Raw genomic sequence first — 23510 nt, 5'->3', positions numbered from 1 at the left:
TTTTTCTCTGTGCTTCTCCATATTTTCTGTTTTCCACAATGTGCATGAATTACTTTTCAAATTATAAAAGAGGTGTTTTATAAAATACCAATGAGGTCCCCCAACACTCAATGTTCTTTGGAGTCAGCCAGACCTGGGTTAGCATCCCAGCTCTGCCCCTCTCCAGCTGAGGAGCCCCTCTGCTGGGTGGGTCCCCTCCAGCCTCTGTTTCTTCATCTCGGTAATGGGGCCACACCTGCCTACCCACCTTCACTCTTCTCCTGGGGCGTGGGGTCCAGGGCCTGCCACCCCTCGTATCCCGGCTGCAAGTCAGGCCTGGTCATCCACGACTCCACCCAGCAGTGGAAGTTCCTGTTGGGGAAACAAAGCAGAACGTGGACCAGGACTCTCACGCAAACGTTCACGGTCACCTCCTGCAGGCTGTCTACACTCGCCTTGTCCTAAGCTGACCCCAGAACATCCTCGTCCACACTTTGCTCTTCCTCTGGGGGCCCCAGTCGGGTGCTCCCAACTACACTGGGAGTCCTCAACCCCTCTCCCCAACTCCTTTCCCCTCTCAGTGGCTCTGCATGCCCAGCTGACCAGACCTCCTAATTTCTCAACTCTTCTTTCTTCTTCTTTTTTTTTTTTTTTTTTTGTTGTTGTTGTTTTTTTGTTTTGTTTTGCGGTACGCGGGCCTCTCACTGTTGTGGCCTCTCCCGTTGCGGAGCACAGGCTCCAGACGCGCAGGCTCAGTGGCCATGGCTCACGGGCCCAGCCGCTCTGCGGCATGTGGGATCTTCCCGGACCGGGGCACGAACCCGTGTCCCCTGCATCGGCAGGCGGACCCCCAACCACTGCGCCACCAGGGAAGCCCCGACTCTTCCTTCTTTATCAGCTCACAGGCTCTGCCTGGATTCAGACCCCACCACCACCCACCTGGACCACAGCCCCGCCCCCTGCTTCCGATCTGTCCCCCCCGGTCATCAGCACACCCCCCTCCAGTCTGAAGCCTTTGGAATCAAGACCAGACCCCCAGCCTGGCAGTGCAGACCCCGGACGGTGTGTTCTCCCTGACGCCCTTTCATGCTCCCTGCATTGACTTTCCTTCCTCTTGGCCTTTGCTCCTGCTGTCCCCCTCCTGGAGCCTCTCCAAGGCCCGCTTCCTTTTGTCCAAATACTGTTCAACTTTTAAACCCAGTTCAAATGTGACCTTCTCTGAGAAATCGCCCCAAGTTTCCTCTCCAGGGGATCCTTCCCACTGAGCGCCCCCCTCACCAGATCATCTCGCTCTTGTCACTCTGGATCTCCCCAGACTCGTTGCGGAAGTACTCGATGAGCAGGTTGCTGTTCTGGTCATGGGCCGAGTTATAGTTGGTCACGACGCGGGTGGGGACGCCGAGGCACCGCAGCACTGGGTCAGGGGACACAGTGGAGAGAGCTTAGGGGATGAGCTGAGGCCCTAGACACATCTGCTCTGCTTGGCCTCCACGTGCCCATCTGTACCCCGGGGAGCACTGCACACTGGTAAGGGTGTGCCATCCCCTTGCCCGGACAATGGCACCCACCTCGTTGGTTGGCCCATGTCCACTCTTTCCCTTTCACATCACAGATAACAAAAGACTCTAAATGCAAATCTGACATTAACAGTCCTCTGCTAAACCCTCAATGGCTCCCCACAGCCCTCGAGGTCAAGGCCAGACCTCCACCGCAGCCCTTACCCTGGAGGGTCTGGCCCCTGACCACCTCCTGCACACTTTGCTCCAGCCACACTGGCCTCGCTGCTCCTCCAGCACTCCATGCTGCCAACAGCCCCAGGACATTGGCATATGCTGTACCCTGGGCCAGGAAGGCCACCCAGCCGGGTTTAGATTACCCCATCATTTGCATTCATAGCAAAACTGGCGATTCATCATCATTCTCAATATACAGGTGTGCGAGGGATTCTTTAATTTGTCCTCTGAGGGCAGTGAGCGAGCTGTCTTATTTTATATCCCCAGAGCCCAGCACAGGCCTGGCACAGGCTAATTTGTCAAATGGGATGAAGGAGTGGGTGAAGTAGAAAGAAAAGGAGGAAGGGAAGGAACGACAGAGATTCAGAGTGAGGAGTGAACAGTGGGGCAAGCAGAAGAGGGAACAAAGGTCAGGAGCCCTTCCGTTCCAGCCCCAGCTGCTTCAGGCTGTGTGGCCTGAGGCCAGTCCCTTCGCCTCTCTGGGCCTTGTTTCCTCCTCTCTAGCCCGGGCTTCAGGTGCACTGGGACTCCATCGTGGACCAGGAGGGCCTGCATTTGGGCCTCAGCACAGTTTACAGAGAGCCCAGAGTAACTGGGAAAGGGACTGGTGTTGGAATGATAGGTGACAAAGAGGCAGGATATCAAGTGGCATCTATAGACCACAGAGGAGGGAAGACCCCGGGCACGAATCCTGCCCGAATGGTGATGCTAGGTACTCCTGACAGAGGGAATTATGGGTGTTTTTCCTCCTTCATTTTGTTATGTTACTTTTTATGTAAAATGTAAAAGTAACATATTCTCAGGGTAAGGTAAAGGAAGTAGCATCTAAAAAAAGAAGTGCAACAGAAAGCCCTACTAAATACAATCTGTAGGACCTTTGGTTTACTTTTAGTTTTGATTGAGGTTGAGTCTCTGAGACGGGGGAGGGGCAGGGATGTGACCTTTGCCCTGTGACCACCATCAACCAGGGCAAGAGCTTCCCCGATGGCCCTGGATTCTGGCCGGGAGACATGAGGGCACTGGGAGGAGGAAGGAAGGAGCAGCTGTGACCCTTCACCTCTTGCCTAGTTCCTGTGCCCTTTAACTTGGGTAGAGTCTGGGTGCTCTGCTGCCCGTGGCGAGGGCTGATGTCCCAACCCCAGGCCTTGCCCCACCACGTGACAGGTTTCCGAGCACAGACCTGAGGCTTGGGGAGACCTGTCGCCGCTGCCCAGGGAGCAAGGCTCCACTCCTGTCCCAGGGATGGTGTCCCGGGAGGCCCCATCGTCACAGTCTAAGGCCAGGAGGCTGGCCTTAGAGAGGCGGGCCCACCTCGTTCCAAGCCTGGCTGTGCCGCTCACCAGCTGTGCAACCTTGGCCACGCCACTTCTCTTCTCTGAGCCTCCGTTTCCTCCTCTAAGAGGAGCTAATAATAGCAGCTTGTAATGATTCAGAGGGTAATGGGTATGGGCAGCCTGGCCGAACAGAAAAGTGTGTCACTGTGCCCATCACTGCAAACGTCCATCCGATCACTGTCATCCGACTTATGGACACAGAGAAAATGCCCCAAGATCCAGCTGAGGACTCCCAGCTGCCCCGGAAACCCACAAACCCCACCTAACTTGAACCGGAGACTGTGCTAAGTGACATCTCCCCGGGTCCTAAGAGCTCCCTGGGACTTGGGTCAGTTACTGCTGTCTGCATTTTACACATGAGGAAACAGGCTTGGAGACACCAGTTCTCTTGCCCAAGTCCTCCCAGGGGTCAGAGGCAGAGCTGGAATTCAACCCGGGCAGTCCATCTCGAGTCCCTGGGTCGATCCCCCATTCGGCTCCCTGCAGAAACCCCGTGACCACGGGGGTCAGACGCCCCCTTATTTGACCAAATCTCCCTGGCTCCGTTACCCATCAGGCCTGGGAGAAGTCTGCAGGGACCCGGGCTCACAGAAGCCAAGGGCGGTTCCAGGCCCTCTCACATCCCGTGTGCCACTCACCAGTGCAGGCCACGGCAGCAAAGACCCAGCACTGGCCATACTTGACACGCTGGCAGCTGTCATTCTTCCAGCGACGCAGGATGTCCACGCTGCCGATCCAGAACATGGGGCTGATGCCATCCCTGTAGTTGTTGTCCCAGCGTCCCAGCAGCACGCCCTGGTCATCATTGCAGTTGACCTGCAAGCAGCGAGAGCATCAGAGGGACCAAGCCTGGGGAAAGGGTGACGGCTGCACCTGGGTGGGCATGAGTTCAGCACATGGTGAAAGGCAGGGAAGGGCGTTCCAGGTTGAAGGAACAGCAGGTGCAAAGATCCCAAGATGTGACAGACTGGGAGGTTAGAGATGGTTGGCGCTGGAGAGAGAAGCGGGAGGGAGGAGGTAGAGAGGGGTCAAGGTCGTGAGGGTGATGCTGGAGATGTGAATTTGTCCGTGGAGTGGAAGAGGAGTGACACGGCGTGACCTGAGTTTTACAAAGACCCCCTCTGGCCCCTGCCCAGATTGTGTCATTTGCCCCCAGACTCCCAGAACCTCGAGAATAAAATGCAGCCTCCTGACCGTGGCCCTGAGGCCTGCACCGTCTGGCCCTGCCCCCTCTGCAGCCCACCTGCATCCGACCCTCCTGCTTGTGCTCTGCTCCAGCCAAACCGGCCCCCCTTTTGCTCCTCAAACCTGCCACAGCCTCCCCTCCTCAGGGAGCCTTTGCACAAGCTGTCCCCTCTGCCTGGGATGCTCTTATCTTCCCAGTTACTACGTCAACTCGGGACTCATCACCCAGGGAGGTCCCCCAGCCCCTTGCTGGGGTTAGGCCCTGTGTTCAGACACTGTCACACATCTGGCCCCTTTGGCGAGTGCATCGTAATTTATGACTGTGCACTCATGTGATACTGTGGTTCCGCCTGTCTCCTCCCACACACACCCTAGAACGGAAGCTCTATGAAGTTAGAGACCATTCATGTCTTACACCTGCTTTTCCCTGGTGCCTAGGATGTGGGTGGCACTTGACGAATACTTGCTGGATGGGTGAGTGAATGAATGAATGAGTGGATTGCTTTGAGGGACCACATGGCATTACCCGCATTTGTACCTTGTCTCTCCAAATACAAGGTCTCCTAGCTGGGACTCACCCATCTCCTGGGTTCCCCCACCGTGCCCAGTGCGGGGCCTGGCCTCCATCATCACAGTAAGGGAGGGCCCCTGGGGCGGGCCTGCTACTCACTCACCATGCCGCTCACCACCCGGCCCACGTAGACTGGACTGCTGCGGCGGGAGCAGTCGCGGCCAGCGTTCCTCAGGAACTTGGGGTTGACGTCCAAGAGCATCAGGCAGATGTCCAGAATCCCATCTTCAAACTGTGTCAGAAGAAACAAGGGGAGGATGAGGGAGCTGAGAAGTCACCTCCTCTGGGAAGCCTGCCGTGAAGTCCAGCAGCTGTGGGACCCCTCTGCTGTCTCACACACCAGATCGGAGGCTCGGGCTGGGTCTGTCACATCTCTGTAGTGCCAGCTTTTCCTGGCCCAGGAAAGGGGGGGTGAGGTGGGACAATGACTGAGTGTGTGAGAAAGGGGGAGGGGGTGTGACTGCATCCAGGCTGGGGGGTCCTGGGAATGTGGAGTAGAGCCCAGAGTGAAAAGCCCAGCGTCCCTGGAGCTTCCCTCCCCTCCGACTCACCTGAGGCCCAGCCACTGCACTCCCCCACCACCATGTCTTCACTTCCCTCAAGCCTGACTCACCCTGCAGAGCTGATAAGCCTCCCCTCCTTCCCCATCCCATCGCCACACACCGTTCGGATTGGAACCAAAGTATAGACTGTAAAAGTAAATCTAATCTCATCACTCCTGTTTCCACTGCACCCAGAGTAAAATCTAGACTTTTCCCTGTGGCCTGCAAGGCCCATTAAGATCTGTGTCCCATAGAGAACAAACGTATGGACACTAAGGAGGGGGAAAGTGGCAGGGGGGCGGAGGAAGGGAGGTGGTGGTGGGATGACTTGGGAGATTGGGATTGACATATATACACTAATGTGTATAAAATCGATAACTAATAAGAACCTGCTGTATAAAAAATAAATAAAATTCAAAAAAAAACGATCTGTGTCCCACCCCATCTTTGACCTCATCTCTCACCGCTCTCACCCATACTCATTCTGTTCCGGGCTCACTGCCTCAGGACCTTTGTACTTGCTATTTCCTTTGCTTGGAATGCTCTTCCTGCCTCTCTCTGTGTGACGCACACCTTCTCATTCTTGCAACTCAGATGTTATGTTTTTCAAAATCTCTCCTTGTCACCTTCCATTGGACGACCCATCCGTCACATTCAAGGGCTCTCCTGTCTGCCCCCTGCTCCCCGTCTCTGTGGTCTTGTCCCAAACCAGGCCTTATCGCAGGTCTCCCTCCATGACACAGAATAGCCCTCCCTGGCTTGAACCATTCATTCTGTGGCTCCCTATTGCCATCTGCCTGACATTCAGGGCTGTTCACAACCTGAACACTGCTGAGTTCTCCCACGTCATCTCCTGGGGCCCCTTCTCATATAAGTGCTCCCCAAACTGTAACATACTTCTTAGGTACAACATAAACTTTCCCACCTCTGAGCTTCGGCTAATGCTGTTCCTTTTGCTTGGAATACCAGGCACCCACCTCTTCCAAAGCTCAGCTCAAATTCTGCCTACTTCAGGAACTGCCTGATTCCCTTCCTTCCTTTAGGTCTTATCATCCTGGCTAGTGATGACTTCCGGAAGTTTGCAAGGCCATGTCCCACGGCCCCGCACAACCTGGACACAGACCAGCAACTCAGAAAATGAAAGGGAGGAGTTGGCTTTGTTCTGTCTCTCAGGGGAGAATACAGAACCCTGGGAAATAAGAGCCAATTCACTTTTTGATGTATTTTATGCATCACAGTCATATCCATTTCATTTACATCCCACAGAGGGCTACAGGGTTTCTGCAGTTATTTGGAGGCAGACAGTTTTATGATTATTATCCCCAATATTCAGAAGAGGAAACTGAGGCCAGAGCCCCAGATCTCAGGGATCATCCTATGATCCCAGGGCAGGACTCTCTAGTCCTGAACATGGAGCCTGATCCAGGGGCTGCTAAGAGAAATCTCAAGGTGAACCCTACCCCAGGAGGCCAACACCCACTAATACACAAGGAGGTTGAAGGGCGAGGGGTGTGATGGTTCTTGCTTCATGAGTTTTCTCAGCAATATCTCAAGAATTTTTATGGGGTGCTGGATAGTAGAGGAAATAAGAGTATTGATTTGGAGAACAAGCCCAGGCTGGCCTGCTGAAAGAGGAGGAATCACATGGTACAGTGATGAGCCAACCAGCTGAGATCAGCCAAGCCCAGCCTAGACAGCCATGTCCTGGTTGGCCCATAGATTTATGAGAAATAATGAATGATTGTTTTCTCAAGCCTCCAAGTTTTGGACTTGTTTGTTAGTCAGCAGTAGCTAGCTGATACAACAGTGATTCTCAAAGTATCACTGGATCAATAGCATCAGCATCACCTGAGAACTTGTTAAAAATGCAAATTCTCAGCCCACAGCCAGACCTACTGTATCAGAAACTAGGGATGGGACCCAGGAACTTGTGTTTTAACCCATTTTTTTAGGTGATTCTGACATATATTCGAGTTTGTGAACCACTGATCTAGATAATGGTTTAAAGCTCCTCTCAGCACATGCCTAGCATATCGTAAGCTTTCTCCAGTGCTGCCCATTATTTTGATATATGGCCTTGAATGTTCCCCTCCTCCCTCATGGAGCACCTGCCAGCCCCACAACTCTCAAAGGCCCTCCTATTCTTTCCCACCTTGAACCCAGAGCTACTGCTCCCACAGTGGAAAGGGCCACCCTTTGCTGTGTGACCTCAGGCTTGGCCTGGGCCCTCTCTAAGCCTCTAGCCATTTCAGGGTCCTTGAATCTTTGACAGCATGGCGTGGGTGACTCAGACCTGCTCACACTTCTGACTTTGACTGTCTAAGACCCAGGACCTAGCACACAGTGGACCTAAGATGGCTGGGAGGGGCAGGGTGTGGCCTTACCTGCCCAAAATTCCAAGGTATGCTCTTGATGAACTTGGCTGAGCCCTGGTAGATGAAGCCCTGTTGGGTGAGGACGTACTCCCGCCGCTCCTCATCTGAGTCCAGGTACACAGCGTCCGCTGTGGGTGAAAAGGAAAGGGCCTCAACTCTAGGTCTGGCAAGGCCCAGGTTCCCCACAGACATGGCAGCCGGGGTGCCAACTCCCCAGGGCCAGGTCAGTTTCTCAGAGGCCTTTCTCTCTTTTAATCAGAAAAACTAGTCATTAATTAATAATCCCATACCAGTGAGATAAGGTATTATCAGTGACAACAATGTCTGTCTTTTATCCAACACTTGCCATGTGCCAGGACCCATGATAAATGTATGGCATAAATTAACTTGTTTAATCTCTACAAAAGCCCCATGTGGAAGGGATCCTTGGAAGCCCCATTTTACAGATGGCAAAACTGAGGCTCAAGAATATATTACAGATGGGAAAACTGATGCCAAAATAAGAGACAGGCACACTCGCTGGGCCACGAGTCAGGAACCCCCTAGCTCTGAGTCTCCTTTGCTGTGTGACCCTGGGCAGGTCACTTCTTCTCTTGCCACCTGACTGTGTTCCCTAAGAGTAAAATGTGATCCCAGATCTGAAAGGTGCTTTGCAAGCTAAAGCCCTGAGCCAGTGCGAGGAAGAAGCATCATTCAGGTGGAGAGAAAGCTGAGAAAGTGTCACTGCAGCTCAGGGGAGGAGGGTCCTTGTCCAGCTTGGGGGGTCAGCTGGCATCTGAAGGTTGCCTGGATGACATTCTAAGCAGAGGACCAGAGAGAGCAGAGGTGCGCCTGCTGGAAGACACAGGGCACTTAGTTGCCTGTGGCTAGCGACAACAGAAAAAGGCCTGGGGCGGTGGGGCCAGATGACAGGAAGGCAAAGGTTAGCCTGGCCTTTCTAATCCTCACTTCACAAGTGAAGAAACTGAGGCTGGGAAGGGGAATTCCAGAGCCATGGTATGACCTTGGTCGGCTCTGGGCATTTTTGCCTCCGTGGGCTCCTTCCTCCACAAAAAAATAAAAAAAACAAAAATATATTTTATGACTGCATTGGTATAATGATGAACATATTAATATTATATGTTAAAACACATTCTCTGGCCTGAACATTCATTTTGTTTCTTCTGATTTTAAAAGAAATTAACACATTTTCATGGGTCCCTAAAAGTATGGCGGGCCCAGGCAGCGTGCCTACTGAAATAGCTTGGGGAAACATGTCCAGTGCCTGGGATGCAGCTGCCCGGCCCCTCAGACCCCTGGGCTCCTCTACAGTGACCAGCAACTTTACAGCTTGGAGGAAGCAAACGTGAAAGTGGCTGGGTGTCTTCTGCGTCCTGCCCTGTGGCTCTGAAGATTGCGCAATAAGCATCAGCCTTCAGATAAATAAACTATGTGGCTGTAAATCAGTGGGAGGAAGAATTTAAAGAAGGCAAAGCCCACGGTACCTTCTCATCCAGTGAAGGTGTCAGCACATGTTGAAGTGTCCCCACCGCAGCCCAGGAAGCTGGAACTATGATGTCCCTGCTCAGGTCTCTAGCTGGTAAAGGTGGAGGCCTTAGGGCCGCTAGATCCCAACCCCGACCATGTTGGAGCTCAGGAACAGGAGGCCCCCAGGTCACGGGCAGATCCCCCCTCCCCCCAGAGGGAGAGCAGTTTCCTCCCCTAGTGTGCCCACCCCCACTGAGCCCAACTTCCTGCCTCCGCATCACCAGTTCCCAGCCTAGGATGTGGGTCCCTTTAGTCACTGTGCTGCTTGGCTGACTGTCAGCCCAACTCTCCGGGCAGGGAGGAGGCCAGGACACAGGAAGGGGACATCACCCAGACCCTCACTCCCCGTTCCCTGAACTCTGAAACCCCACGGTGTTGGGGTCGGGGAGGGGCACTGCCACGTTCCTGCCCTGCGGGCAGGGTTGCCAACTAGCTGTAAGTTCACATTGACTAAAATCAAAATGAGTGGACAGTGGGTCCGGCAAGGCCACTTCTGTCCTGAGAAACCATTCCGTGTGGTCACAGGGCGTGTGATCAAGGGTGTTCCTCCCTCTGATAAGCCACAGGGGATCAACTCATGCCTGTGGGTGGGAGCCAGACTAATGAACCATCCACCCGGCAAGACCCAGGGCACTCCCAGCTCTTAAAAAGGATGAGCAGATGTCTGCAGACTGATGCGGAAAGAGCCTCAAGATGTACAGTAGAGGGAGAAAAAAAACCAACCCAAGTTGTAGGCTGATGTATATGGTAAGATTCTTTTATGTTTAAGAAAGACAGGGAAACCCATAATGCGGTGAGGTCTTGTACAACGTGATGAATGTAATTAACACTGCTGTATGTTACATATGAAAGTTCTTAAGAGAATAAATCCTAAAAGTTCTCAACACAAGGAAAAAATTTTTTCTATTTCTTTAATTTTGTATCTATATGAGATGATGGATGTTCATTAAACTTGTGATAATCATTTCACGATGTACATAAGTCATCGTGTACAGTCATTATGCTGTACACCTTAACAGTGCTGTATGTCAATTATATCTCAATAAAACTGGAAGGAAGAAAAAATACAGTGACTTCTCCAGGCACATACATTGGAATCTAAGGAGATAACCCCCCCAAAGACATCTAATAATGGTGTTTCCCAAGGAAGAGAGTCAAGGGGGGCTTGTCTCTCTGTAGTGCTTGAAGCTTTTATAGAGAGGGTGTTCTCATGTCTTACTGTTATAATTAGAAATAAAAGCAAAAGTATGTAAAAGAGAAAATAAAAAAATCTTTCTGTTCAAATAAAATGCCCCAAAATGGAGAAAAAAGAAGAAAGAAAGCAGTGGCCTAGTAAGAAGCTGGTTGTCTTGATGCTGGAGAGGACAGAATTTCTGCCCTGGGCCCGGGCTTTGAGGAGGGACAGCCCATTCCCAGGCTGGGCCCGCCCACAAGGCCCCTCTCTCTGCTGGGCTCCGGAGGAGCAGGAAGGAAAGAGAGCCCACTGTCTTGTAAGTCACATGCGGAAACTGAGGCCTGGGAAGGCCTGTGGCGCGCCCCTGTCTCCTCCCATCTGCTCGAGATAGACTCAGCCCTCTCCCTGACTCTCTAGTTTTGTCCAGCATCACCCACTTGCTTCTTGAAGGACCTGCCTAAAACCACTTATCTCTGAGCCTCAGTTTACCGTCTGTAAAACGAGGATGCTAACCTCTCCCCCTGGGGATTGCTGAGAGCCATCACTGAAAGAGTGTATAAGGAGGCACTTAGGTGACCAAACTGCTCCTGCCTACCTCTCCTGGGTAGCCCGCCCCTCCACCTCCCTGTTTCCCTTTCCCAAGCCAGTCTGGTGGGATTTAAAACAGAGCCCCACGAAGCAGAACCAGGCGTAAAGCCGCGGCCCTGGGCATCCATTGGGCAGCCCTTTCCTGAATGGGGCTCCTGAACCCAGGCCACCTCCAGGCCCAGCTCACAGTGCCAGGGCCTCAGACACAGGGTGAGATCCCTTCGTAGCTGTGTAGGCTGGAGCAAGTCGTTTTGCTTCTGCGAGCCTGTCTCCTCCTCTGTAAATGGGAATAATGAGTTCCGACATCACAAGGTCTTTGGGAGGCTGGAGCACGGAACTATATAGAGTAGGCCTCACTCAATTCAATTGGATGTCTCTTCCACCCCATCCCCCCACCCTCAGTGGTTCCCATGGGTGGGTCCAGCCCTGCCCATCTCCACACCCTGCCCCGCGGATGAAGCGCAGCTCACCTGGGCACCAGGCGTTGAAGAGCAGGGTGAAGTGACCCAGCACGAAGCTGGAGCCCTGGTAGCCAGTGGAGGCCTCCAGGCTGAGGCGGTACAGGCCAATGGGGGAGCTGGCTGGGGTGCGGAGCTGCAGCGAGAGGGCACTGTCCTGCTGGTCCACCACTGTGGCCACCCAGGCACCCTCCTCCACAGCATCGGACAGCCCGAAGCGGGCCTTGGTCCCGGCATCCTCGCTGGGGGCCGGGCCTGCAGAGGGAGAAAGCAGGGGCCATGAGCCAGGGGTGGTGAGGTGGGGTGAGTGCCAGGGCTGGCAGGAGCAGAGCACATGTCTGGGGTCCCCTGGGCCTGGGTTTGAGGCCTAGTTCTGTCACTAACCATTGAGGGAACTTTGGGGACAGGTTTCATCTCTCTGAGCCTCAGCTTCTTCATCTGTAAAATGGGGATTAGACCCCAAAATGTGCAGGATGGTTTTGTGGGAATATGTGAAAATGTGCAGGCACACAGCACGTCCTCAATCTCCTAGGAGGTTCCTCCTGGGAGAGGGGACAGTGTGGCCTAGGACAGGGTCACAGTCACACTGTTCTGGACTGGCGTGACTTTGGGGAAGACCATTCTCTTCTCTGGGCTCAGTTTGCCCATCTATAACATGGACAGGAATTAGGCAAGATACTCCCCGAAGGTCCTCCTCTCCTGCCTAAATCCTTTAACTTTCAGAAAAAGAAGCCGAGATTCTGAGTAGAATGGGACCTTGGTCCTCTGATGTCCCCAGTGGGGCCTTTCTGAAAGCCTGCTTGCTCTTGGCTAGCAGAGGGTGCTGGCCAATGCAGGTCTAGGTGTCTATCTCCCAAAGGCCCCTCCAACTTTTTGCCTCTGTATCTCCATAGGCAGCCACGAAGAGCCAGAACTACCCCTCACCTCCCTACAGCCTTTTACACTTTACAAAGCACCTTGGCACTTCCTGCTTCTCCCAAGACCCCTTGTACAGGAGGGAAAACTGAGGCTCAGAGAGAAGGGCCCTCCCAAGAACATCCCAGGGGTCTGCAGCAAAGCTAACATCTGAGCCCACATCTCTAGGCCTTGGGCTGCCCCCAAGGTGCCTCTCATTCCCAAAAGGGATGCTCCCTAGTGGGGGGGTTTCAGGGCTCAGTGTGGTGAGAGCCTGTCTTGAACTGGCTCTTTTTCAGTTGGAGGGCAGGGCCTAGCCCATGCAGGCAGGTCTGAGTCATGGGGAGGGTGAGGGGTGCTGGTCACTCTTTCTGGACTTGGGCGGCAGAGAGAAGAAACAAAACCTTCTCTGCCTGGCTGGGCGGCTGCTCGGGAGGATTTCTGTTTATTCTTGCATCTCCCTCCCTGCAGCTCTGCCCCCCTCACTACTGACAATATGGGGCCCTGCTCACTGAGGGGCTACCTGCCAGCCCCACCCACTCCCAGGCCCAAATATAACTGTGAACTAACTGGCATGACACAGGCCTCTGGGGCCCTGTCTGAGTGCCAGGAGCCAGCTGTAAGCCTTTAAATGCTCCCTGTCTTCCAGAGCCAGTATTTAGGGGAGAAGTTGGGCAGCACTGGGGCCCGAGAGCCAGCCTAGGTCTGGTTCCACTATTTAGACCCTGAGTGCTGTGTGACCTGGGCTAAGTCACCAGGCCTCTCTGATCTGCGATTTTCTCATCAAAGAAGAAAACAGGCTTAGACTACACGCCTGGAAAGTTTCGACTCCAGGTCTGAAACTGGCTCTGTGACCTTGGACAAGCTATTTAGCTTCTCTGTGCCTCAGTTTCCTTACCTGTAAAATGGGGTCAATTGCAATACCTCCTCATAAGGTCATTGTGAGGCTCAAAGAAGGTGATGCTTGTTAAGCACATTGCAAGGTGCCTGGCACATAGTAAGTGCTCAATAAATGATAGTTATTATTTATTATTGTCACTACCACCTTCTAATGCTGTTTAGAAGAATCAGTGAGAGTTTAAAGTAGTGACTAGCACATAGTAATTATGCAGTAAATATGAACTACCCCCAGAGTCATCCAAAGAGATCATATTACAAATCAGAATTCTCAGAGACTGGAGTGGAATGCGGTAATTGTCTAGCTCAATTGAATCACTTCACAGATACAGAAACTGAGACAGAAAGGGGTAAAGTTGGGGTGACTATACGTCCCAGTTTTCCCAGGATAGTTTCATTTTATGCCTGTGGTCCCAGCATAATTCTTTTTTTTTTTTTTAACATCTTTATTGGAGTATAATTGCTTTACAATGGTGTGTTAGTTTCTGCTTTATAACAAAATGAATCAGTTATACATATGTTCCCATGTCTCTTCCCTCTTGCATCTCCATCCCTCCCACCCTCCTTATCCTACCCCTCCAGGAGGTCACAAAGCACAGAGCTGATCTCCCTGTGCTATGTGGCTGCCTCCCACTAGCTATCTACCTTATGTTTGGTAGTGTATATATGTCCATGCCTCTCTCTCGCTTTGTCACAGCTTACCCTTCCCCCTCCCCATATCCTCAAGTCCATTCTCCAGTAGGTCTGTGTCTTTATTCCTGTCTTACCCCTAGGTTCTTCATGACATTTTTTTTCTTAAATTCCATATATATGTGTTAGCATATGGTATTTGTCCTTCTCTTTCTGACTTACTTCACTCTGTATGACAGACTCTAGGTCTATCCACCTCATTACAAACAGCTCAATTTCATTTCTTTTTATGGCTGAGTAATATTCCATTGTATATATGTGCCACATCTTCTTTATCCATTCATCCGATGATGGACACTTAGGTTGTTTCCATCTCCGGGCTATTGTAAATAGAGCTGCAAAGAACATTTTGGTACATGACTCTTTTTGAATTTTGGTTTTCTCAGGGTATATGCCCAGTAGTGGGATTGCTGGGTCATATGGTAGTTCTATTTGTAGTTTTTTAAGGAACCTCCATACTGTTCTCCATAGTGGCTGTACCAATTCACATTCCCACCAGCAGTGCAAGAGTGTTCCCTTTTCTCCACACCCTCTCCAGCATTTATTGTTTCTAGATTTTTGATGATGGCCATTCTGACTGGTGTGAGATGATATCTCATTGTAGTTTTGATTTGCATTTCTCTAATGATTAATGATGTTGAGCATTCTTTAATGTGTTTGTTGGCAATCTGTATATCTTCTTTGGAGAAATGTCTGTTTAGGTCTTCTGCCCATTTTTGGATTGGGTTGTTTGTTTTTTTGTTATTGAGCTGCATGAGCTGCTTATAAATTTTGGAGATTAATCCTTTGTCAGTTGCTTCATTTGCAAATATTTTCTCCCATTCTGAGGGTTGTCTTTTGGTCTTGTTTATGGTTTCCTTTGCTGTGCAAAAGCTTTGAAGTTTCATTAGGTCCCGTTTGTTTATCCAGCATAATTCTTAATGGCACCCCTTTCATTCTCAGAAATTATGCAGTAAATATGAACTACCCCCAGAGTCATCATCAACACCAATGTGCCCAGCCAGGAACTGGACCTTGACTCATGCAGAGAGAAGGTGACCATCTGTTCGGGCCTTCACGGCCCTAGAGAGGACCTCCCAACGGGTGCTCACTGGCCCGGGCACCCCAGACCCTTGCTAACCTCTCTCTTTAACAGTAAGTTCAGATTTCAAACTCAGAGCCCTCAGCAGATGAGAATATCGGCCCGAATTGAATAAACATGACTTTGTTTGCTGGTGTTTGTTTTTACCAGCTTCCTTCTACTTATCAAGCCAAGCCTGACACTTCTCAGGGCACCACACCCAGCCCTTAACTGCCATGGATTCATCCACTGTTTGGATGATCAATGATCTGGTCTCCATGGTAACGGCCTGGGCCAGGTACCATAGCCACCATCACTATTGATACACCACCCTCAGGGACAGGCCAGGAAACACATTTCCCTTTCTCTCTGTCCCGCGGCAACCGTGTACATACACGCACTTACACACCCCTTTCTTCTGAGGGGTCCTGGTGGATGGGATGCGGGCGGGCTGCCCCCCGGCCCCACTGCTGCTCACATAAACTGGCTTAGAAAACTCCTTGGCTGCGGTTCCACACGGTACTCTTTGTGGGGCTAGAGGCGCCGCAGAGACTCCCCTGGGTAAATGGCCCTGGAGACCTGAGGGGTCCTGGCCACTACCCCGACCACGGCAGTGAGGGCCTGGGTGGGGTGGATGAGGGGAACCTTCCAGAGTCAAGCCTTCTATTAGCTGCAGAAGGCTTCTTTTCACTGCTTCAGGATGACCTCACTCTCACCCGGCCCACTTTCCCAACCCTCACCCGCCTTGGGGAGAAGCAGGGCTTTATTCCTCAACAAGGGTGGTGCTTGTCTGCTGTGGTCTGTACCCCACAGCAGAGCCTGTCTGGCCTCGAATTGTCAGGGTGAAATGCATGGCATCTGGGCATGGGTGGGGTCAGGTCACACAGCCCCTTTTCTGAATGACCTTCGCCAGCTCCCTCCCCTCTCTGGGCCTCAGTTTCCCTGAAGAGGTAGGACAGGCTGATCATAAGCTAGAATGTTCCAACACTAGGGCAGGGTGCCCAGGCCAGGCCCAGGGTCGGGGGCTGACCAAAGCCAGGCCTCAAGGCAGAAGGCCCCGCTTCCTGGTATTGTTTCTCAGCTTCCCCAGCCCACAGGAGGGTCTTGGTAGCTCAGACAGGGAGGCCGAGTGCACCCAGAGATACAGTGCCTTCTGTGGCTGCCCCGGGGGCTGTGGACGTTACCAGGGCAGGTTGGCTATGATTTGAGATAAGTTGGCAGAGACTGGAGAACAGAGATTAGTTGCTGGGGTAAGAAGGTCAGCTGCCTGCCTCCCCCGTGGCCCCAACCCTGAACTTGGGGCCTCGTGACCTAGTGTCAGGCTACCTAGACAAATGGAGAAGAAGGAGAAAGAAATTCGGACACCTTGAAAGTGAAAGAAGGAAAAAGAGATGGGAAATACCCAAGTTGGCAGTTCATCGACCATCCATTTCACAGAGGAATAAACTGAGGCCGGCAGGCACTTGTGGTGAACAAGTAAATGTCCCTGCTCTCAGATCACGTCAATGAAAAGCCTCAACTCTGGGGTCAGGGTTTCAATCTTGCTGTGTCTCTAACTTACTGTGTGACCTGGGCAAGTAACTTGACCTTTCTGAGCCTCAGAGTTCTCATCTGTAAAATGCGTGTTAGTTATGCTTCCAGAACAGAAGGATTCAGGATGAGTATGCATATCCCATAGATGTGATTTTCATCAAGTCAAGCCTGACACTTCTCAGGGCACCACACCCAGCCCTTAACTGCCATGGATTCAGCCTTCCACTTTACAGAGGGGGAAACTGAGGCTAGAAAGATCAAAGACTTGCAGGAGGCCCCTCAGATTTATTGCAAGAACCCCAAGGATGCTGGGTATGTGTGTGGGGGGGTGCCCTGGCTAGTAGGTATGTTCCTGCCAGAAGGGAAGGGGGAGGAAGGAAAGGGATGAAGGGGATATCCGTGGCCGGTCTGCAGGCACTGTGATAAGCTTTATCAAACTGCCTCCCAGGTAGTACAGGCCTCAGCCTGCTTGCTCTCTGGCCTCAGAGACCTCAGAAAGAGCTAGAGCTCACCTTTCCCACACTTGGGCCAGAGTCCCAGCCAGGCGGCCCCTCTCTGACCTCAAGGGAGTGGTTCCCATCAGAAGCCAAACCCAGGGATTTGGCATTTAAGGCCACTTTCCTGGGAATAGCAAAGAAGACTGGACACTGGGCATCTGGGGATGGGGTGGTTGGGGCCTCAATGTCCCTTCATCCATCACTGGAGTCCCTGGAGCAAGACCAGCAAACAGCTGCTAACAGCTGCAGAGCACTCCCTCATGTCAGGCCCTTCTCACCTAACCACCTTCCACCAGAAGTGCTTTACCTCAGAGAGGCTAAGCAACTTGCCCAGGGCCACACAGCGGGTAGGCAGTCTGGTCCACACCAGAACCCAGGTCTGTCTGTCCAGCTCCTGAGCCTGAGGCAGCCTCCCAAGGCTTAGAGAAAGAACCAGGAGAACATAAAACTGCCCACGCAGAGGGCTGGAGCAGCTGGGGTTCTCTCCACCAACCAGACCCTCTTTGGGCCTGATCCCAGAGGCTTCATCAGGTTGTGTGGGTTTGCGGGGGTGGCTGTTGATAAGGATTGGGAAGTTGTTCTCATGTGGGAAAAGGCAGGCAGGACCTTGATGGACCCGTGTGGCGGCAAACCTACCCCTCAACCCTGGTGACAACAGGTTGTCAGGAACCCAGGCGTCCAGAAGCACAGACTTATCTACAAGACTGAGGGCCTGCGGAGACATCTCTGCACTCTCTGGACTCAGTTCCCTCATCTGTAAAATGGGTTATGACTGCTGGGAATTTCTCAGGGGGCGAAGAGGAACGGTGTCACCTGTCCCATGGTCTGTCAGGGGACAACGAAACCACAGAACAGGGAGGTGTGGGCGTGGGACTCACCAGTCACGGCACAGAAGGTGAGGCTGTCCACACCGGCCTCGTAGTTTCGGCCCTCGAAGTGCAGCGTCAGCCAGAAGGGCTGGCCCCGTCGCACCACCAGGTTCTCCCTGCACAGGTCAGCCGTGTGGTGGTCACGGCCATTGGCCTCCAGCTCCAGGTCACATCTCTCCAGAACAAGATCTGTGGAGACAGATCTTGAGCCGTGGTTCCATCCCTCAGCCAGCTGTGAGCCCTGAGCTCCCTGGACGTGAGGGGTTCAGGGCGCCCCCCGGGAGCCAGCCTTCCCAATCCCCACCCGCCCTGTCCCCCAGGGGCTAACTGGGCCTGAATCTCCCCAACTCTTTTTTTTTTTTTTGGCCATGCTGCGCGGCTTGCAGGATCTTAGTTCCCAGACCAGGGATTGAACCTGGGCCTACTGCAGTGGAAGCCCCGAGTCCTAACCACCGGACCGATGGGGAATTCCCTCCCCAGCTCTTAATCACAGGTTGCGCGCACTGCGGCAAGTGGGAAAGGCTTTGCACCTCCCAGCCGTGGGCCCTCAGGCAACTCAGCTTCTCTGGGCCTCGCTTTTCCCCATGTGTCCACAGGTGGGGACAGCAGGACCCACCTAACAGGGCTGTGGTGAGCCATTTAGCCCGGCACCTGGCTCATAATAAATGCCTACTAAACACGAGCTAGTCTATTGTGATTGGAGGGTTCTTTTGGTAAAAAGGGGGGTGGTATTCGGTATCGATTAATTACACAGGCTTTGCCTTTTAGGTTCAATTTCCAGAAAATACAGAGGACTGAGGAAGATGTAAACACAGAACCAGGAAGCAATCAACAAAATTCATACTCTGGGAAACTATAGGTAAAGTATTCGGTTTCTTTAACCAATAAATTACAAAAAAAAAAAAAAGAAAGAAAAGACAAGAAAAAAAAAGTTGAAGGGATAACCTATAGACTAAGAGAAACCTAAAACACATTACAACCCACTGTGCTGTGTGACACTTATTTGGATTTTGATTTTAAAAACTATTTATTACATGCATGAGGCAATTAGAAATTTGAATACTGATGTATAATGGTGATATTAAGGAAATTTTAATTTGTTTATGTCTAAAAAGGAGTCCTTATTCTTTGGAGAGATATATTGAAATATTTACGGATGAAATGATGTGATGCCTGGGATTTGTTTCCAAATAATGCGTTGTAGGGTGTGAGGGCAGGAGGCAACAGTAGCCATAAGTTGGTGGTAGTTGGGACCAGGTGACGAGAACATAGGCATTTATTCTACTGTTCTCTCTACTTTTATGTATGTTCAATATTCTCCATAATAAAAAATTTTTTTCAATGACAGAGGTTTTGGAGTCTTCTGGACCTGAGTTTCAGTTCTGCTGTGCCGCTGTGTGATCCTGGGGAAGGTGTCTCTCCCTCTCTGTGCCTCCTTTTCTGAAGCATCAAAGGGCCTCTGTGAGGTCTAGCAGAGGACAGCCTTTCCCCAGGGCTGAACCCAGGGCAAAAGTTTGATATGTGAAAGTTCTCTTTTCCCATATTTTCGGAGGGAGCTGAAGAGCAGGGGAGGGATTGGGGTGATGGGAGAGTGAGGGTCAAATCTCAGAAACCTTGGCGAGTTCAACTTGACCTAATCAAGGTCAAGATTAGGGGGACCGTAGGGTGAGAGGAGTGGGCAAGGGAGATGCTCAGAATTATGGGGCCCTTAAGAGTATGTGGTCCCACTGAGGCCCAGGGGCAGGGAGTTGCCAAAGTCACCCAGCAAGTGGGTCCTTCCACAGGGACATACATGCAGCTCTCCTCCCTTCCGCCATGGAATATCCCCCAAATGAGGCGCAAATTGCCCAGTAACTGCCGAGGGCTTTGACACCAATTATCTCCACTTAAACCTCACAACTACCCACCTACACAGCTACTACCACTACCTTCACTTTGTAGACAGAGACATTACACGGCCCCAGGTCTCACGGCAAGCACAAGCTGAAGCTTTGGGGTTTGAATCCAGGGCTGTAGATTCGGGAGCCCGCACTGGTAACAACCTCACTCACAGCTCAGGATTTGTTGTCCATCCCCCTGACCCCCTCCACCCCTCCCATCCCCCGCCCACATCCTGTGTTGTTTCAAGCCTAGGAGGAGACCCGGGGGAAGTTGAGGCCCCTGCAATCACAGCAAGAGAGACCTCCGCTAGCCACAGGGAAGAACTTCCTGCTGGCCTGCTGGGGTGAAGAAACACTGTTTTGGGAAACTTCAACTCCAGAGAGCTTAAGCAAGAAAGAGGCCACTGTTGTCCCCCTAGGAGACCTTATGGAGATGGTCAGTCCCTGGCCTGGGGCAGATGCAGTGCTTTCCCACTCTATTGTCTGAAGAAAGATTTCCAGAAATCATGCCCAGCTCTAGAGGTGCAGAAACACTGGGGTCTAGGATCTTAGGATTTCTGCACTGAGAAAGGACCCGAGGTCTTCCAGGCCACTGGGACCCCTGTAGGAAGTGGCCACTCTGGCAATGGGGCAGGGGGCTCATCATAATTGGCATCTCCAGAGTCCCCCAGGTCTACTGAACCCCACTCTTGGGGACAGGGTGGGAAACTGCATGGGGCACAAGTGGCCGCCTACGTGACGCGTCACAGCCAGCCCTGAGCTGGCTTTCGATCACATGTGTTGGGGAGCCGGGTCCCAGAGAGGGACAAAGGTGGCCCGAGATCACACAGCAGGTCGGGCACGTCGGTGGTTCCTCCTGCTTGTTCCAGCTCCACGCGCCCCGGGTCCCTCTCCATGTTCGCTCTGCCCACCCTCCTTCCTGGGGGCTGCGGTGGTGCAGAGGCCACCTCCAAATGGACTTGACCCAAGAGTCAGCCAGGATGCTGAGTCCAGCAGCATTAGTACAGGCGCATCTCCCATCGTAGAAATCCCTCCTCTGAAATGGTAGCCCTGCCCGTGTGTGTTTGTGTGTGTGTGTGTGTAGGAAATGAATTGAGCCCCTTCTCCAGTCCTTTCACAGATGTACCGAGGACTGGCATTACTGTCCATGTTTTACAGGAGGGGAAACTGAGACTCAACCAGTGGCCAAGAACCAGGGTTGCAGAACTTGAGGGCAGGGAGGGACCTAGGAAAGCAAGTCTGCTCTCAGGCCTTTCCCCCATAGGATGCTGGGAGCTCCTCTCTGGCCCCCGAGGCCAAGGAGACAGCCAGGCTTGGGTTACACACCACCACGGACTAACCAAAACTAAGTACTTGAGTCTAGGCCAGCACCCTCTGTACAGCTTCACGCCTGGCATGCAGCAGGGAGCCAGCTCCCACTAACTGACGGAGGACAAGTGACAATGGTCTGCTAACACAGTACTTTACCGCTCGTAACATGCCTTCGTGTTCCACTGCCTCATCTGATCCAGGAAGGCAGAGGTTAATGACTATGCCCTGGGGATGGGGAAGCTGAGGCCCCAAGCAGAGCCAGGACTGGGAGCCCGGCACCTCTCACCCAGCCCAGCCCACCTGGTGCGCTCCAAATCAGGGACTTAGGGATTGAGCCCAGCCCGGTCCTGACCCCCACTGCACCGGTGGGACCACAGAGACCAGGTAAGGATGGCTGGACCCGGGGCCCCTGAGCGGTCGCAGCGGCGCTGACCCTGATACTGCACTGACCCTGATACTCACCCTCGGCCATGGTCGGGTGGTGGCTGTGCTCTTCAGACCCGTGGCAGAACTCTCCAAGTGCAGACCACTAGCGACGGGCAAGGCAGAGGCTAAGACCGACGGTGAACTTATAGCCCGCTTAGGGGCGGGCTAGGGGCGGGGCCTCGCGGGAAGGCGGGGACCTGGCGGGGAGGCGGTGTCCTGTCTGGGTCCACGCTCCTCTCCACCAGCCGGCTGGGGCGCACCCGGGGGTCAGGAGACGAGGGAGGAAGTGAAGGTTGGGCAAGGGCGCCCCCTGGGGAAACAGAGCAGGGCTGGGACGGCAGCCACGAGGACACACAGACCAGGACACCCAGACACACCTGTATACATAAAGTCAGATCTTGGGTAACTGAGACCCCTGGATACAGAAACACACACACAGATACAGACACACAGTTGCACCAGGACACACAGGCATACTTGGATACACAGACATGGACCCGCAGTCAGGTCAGACCCGGGATCAAGAAGACACATACACCGTCAGATAAAGATACATATGGAGCAGACAGACACACAATCAGGGACATAGGGTTGTGGACGCACAGAGACACAGACACACTGTGACAGATATGACAAATAAACCTGGACACACAGACACAGTGACGTAGACAGAAAATCAGATTAAAATCAGAGACACGCCTGTACATAGCCACAGCCAGACACACACGGACAGGTACCAACCAAGAACTAAACACAAATAAGCAGGTGTCCGGATGTACCCAGCTCATAGACACACAGACCACACACCACCAGAGGTGGACACAAAATCAGATTGGGGCACTTACAGACACACAAAGGTGTAGATACTGGGAGACGGACACACAGACAGACATGGCCTCATGTACAAACATGCAGACACACCCACAAAGACAGACACAACACACCTGTCTCTGTCACAAAATCCAGAGACATCCCTCTATCTCATCCATCCCTCTATCCATCTAATCGTCCATCCATCTAATCATTCAATCATCCATCTGCTCACCCATCCATCCATCCATCCAGCCAGCCATCCAGCCACTTACCCCTCCCCCACTCCCTCCCTCTACTGATGATGTTCCTTCAGGTCCAGCCTGTGCCAGAAGGAAACAAAGCCAACGTCCCAGGGACTCAACCTCTGACCTCTCACTCCTAGCACCCTAGGGGATGGGGGGATCACCCATTCTTCTCCCTCTGGTCCCCCAGCCTCCTATGGTTCTTAGCCACCACAAGTCCTGAACAGGGAGGGTCCTTGGAAAGGCAGGGGCCTGTGAGCCTCCTCCAGCCCTTTTTCCAGAGTAAGTTCCATATTTATTGATGGATTAGGCTACAAAATTGGCCCCAGTTTCCACTCCTGTGTGACACAGCGCAGGGAACAAACCTGTGTTGTTTTAGTAGATGTGTGTCCCTGAGTCAAATGGACCCTGCCTGAGGTCTTAGTGAACAAACTTACAACAGTTTGGGGCCCTGCTGACCCATAAAATAGCCCAATGGGTGAACCTTGTCGTTGCCCCATCTTATAGATTGTTGTAGAAACTGTTCCCTACAGCTAGCGAGAGCTGACAGGAAGGAGTGGGGTGCATGAACGTCAGTCAAGAAGCCAGGGTTTGAGATCACACTATGTAGCCATGGGCAGGTATTTTGGCTCTCCAGGCCTCAGTCTCCCCCTCTGCAAAATGAGGAAAAGAATTCCTCCCTCACAGGCCTGGAGTAAGACTCAACCATAATGACTGAGTTTGGGCACCTAGTACATAGTGATCACTCAATAACTGGGGCCTCTGAGTTTTGGAGCAAAAATGCCATGTGTCCCAGAACCTGGCTCTGAGAGTAGGGACCTCAAAGAGAAACAGGAGGCCCGGAGACAGTCAGGCTCTGCAGAAGGAAGGTTGCAGGCTTAGCGTTTCTACAAGAGTCAGACCTGCCCCACATGAAAGGATGGGTTTTGCCT

General features: G+C 52.5%; 1 protein-coding gene across 2 annotated transcripts in view; it reads right to left on the bottom strand.

Annotated features, from left to right (window-relative positions):
- The window catches only part of TGM2 (transglutaminase 2), a 33723-nt gene extending 12057 nt beyond the window's left edge, over nt 1-21666 (bottom strand). Inside the window, exons 1-8 of one of the 2 annotated variants that reach the window (XM_032605986.1) lie at nt 21560-21666; nt 17916-18095; nt 11479-11721; nt 7729-7847; nt 4906-5034; nt 3685-3862; nt 1258-1393; nt 248-351 (exon numbers count right to left, since the gene is read on the bottom strand). In XM_032605986.1, coding sequence (XP_032461877.1) covers nt 248-351; nt 1258-1393; nt 3685-3862; nt 4906-5034; nt 7729-7847; nt 11479-11721; nt 17916-18095; nt 21560-21569 — 1099 coding nt within the window. In that variant the 5' untranslated portion in view covers nt 21570-21666. The remainder of the gene's footprint in view (nt 1-247; nt 352-1257; nt 1394-3684; nt 3863-4905; nt 5035-7728; nt 7848-11478; nt 11722-17915; nt 18096-21559) is intronic. The other variant, XM_032605987.1, reaches the window with a different exon arrangement.
- Between the last annotated feature and the right edge of the window lie 1844 nt (nt 21667-23510).

This window comes from Phocoena sinus, chromosome 15 (genome assembly GCF_008692025.1).
Source record: "Phocoena sinus isolate mPhoSin1 chromosome 15, mPhoSin1.pri, whole genome shotgun sequence".
NCBI classification, from domain to species: domain Eukaryota; kingdom Metazoa; phylum Chordata; class Mammalia; order Artiodactyla; family Phocoenidae; genus Phocoena; species Phocoena sinus.
Note: the sequence above shows the minus strand (reverse complement) of the source record. Positions and strands in the feature narration are given on the sequence as shown.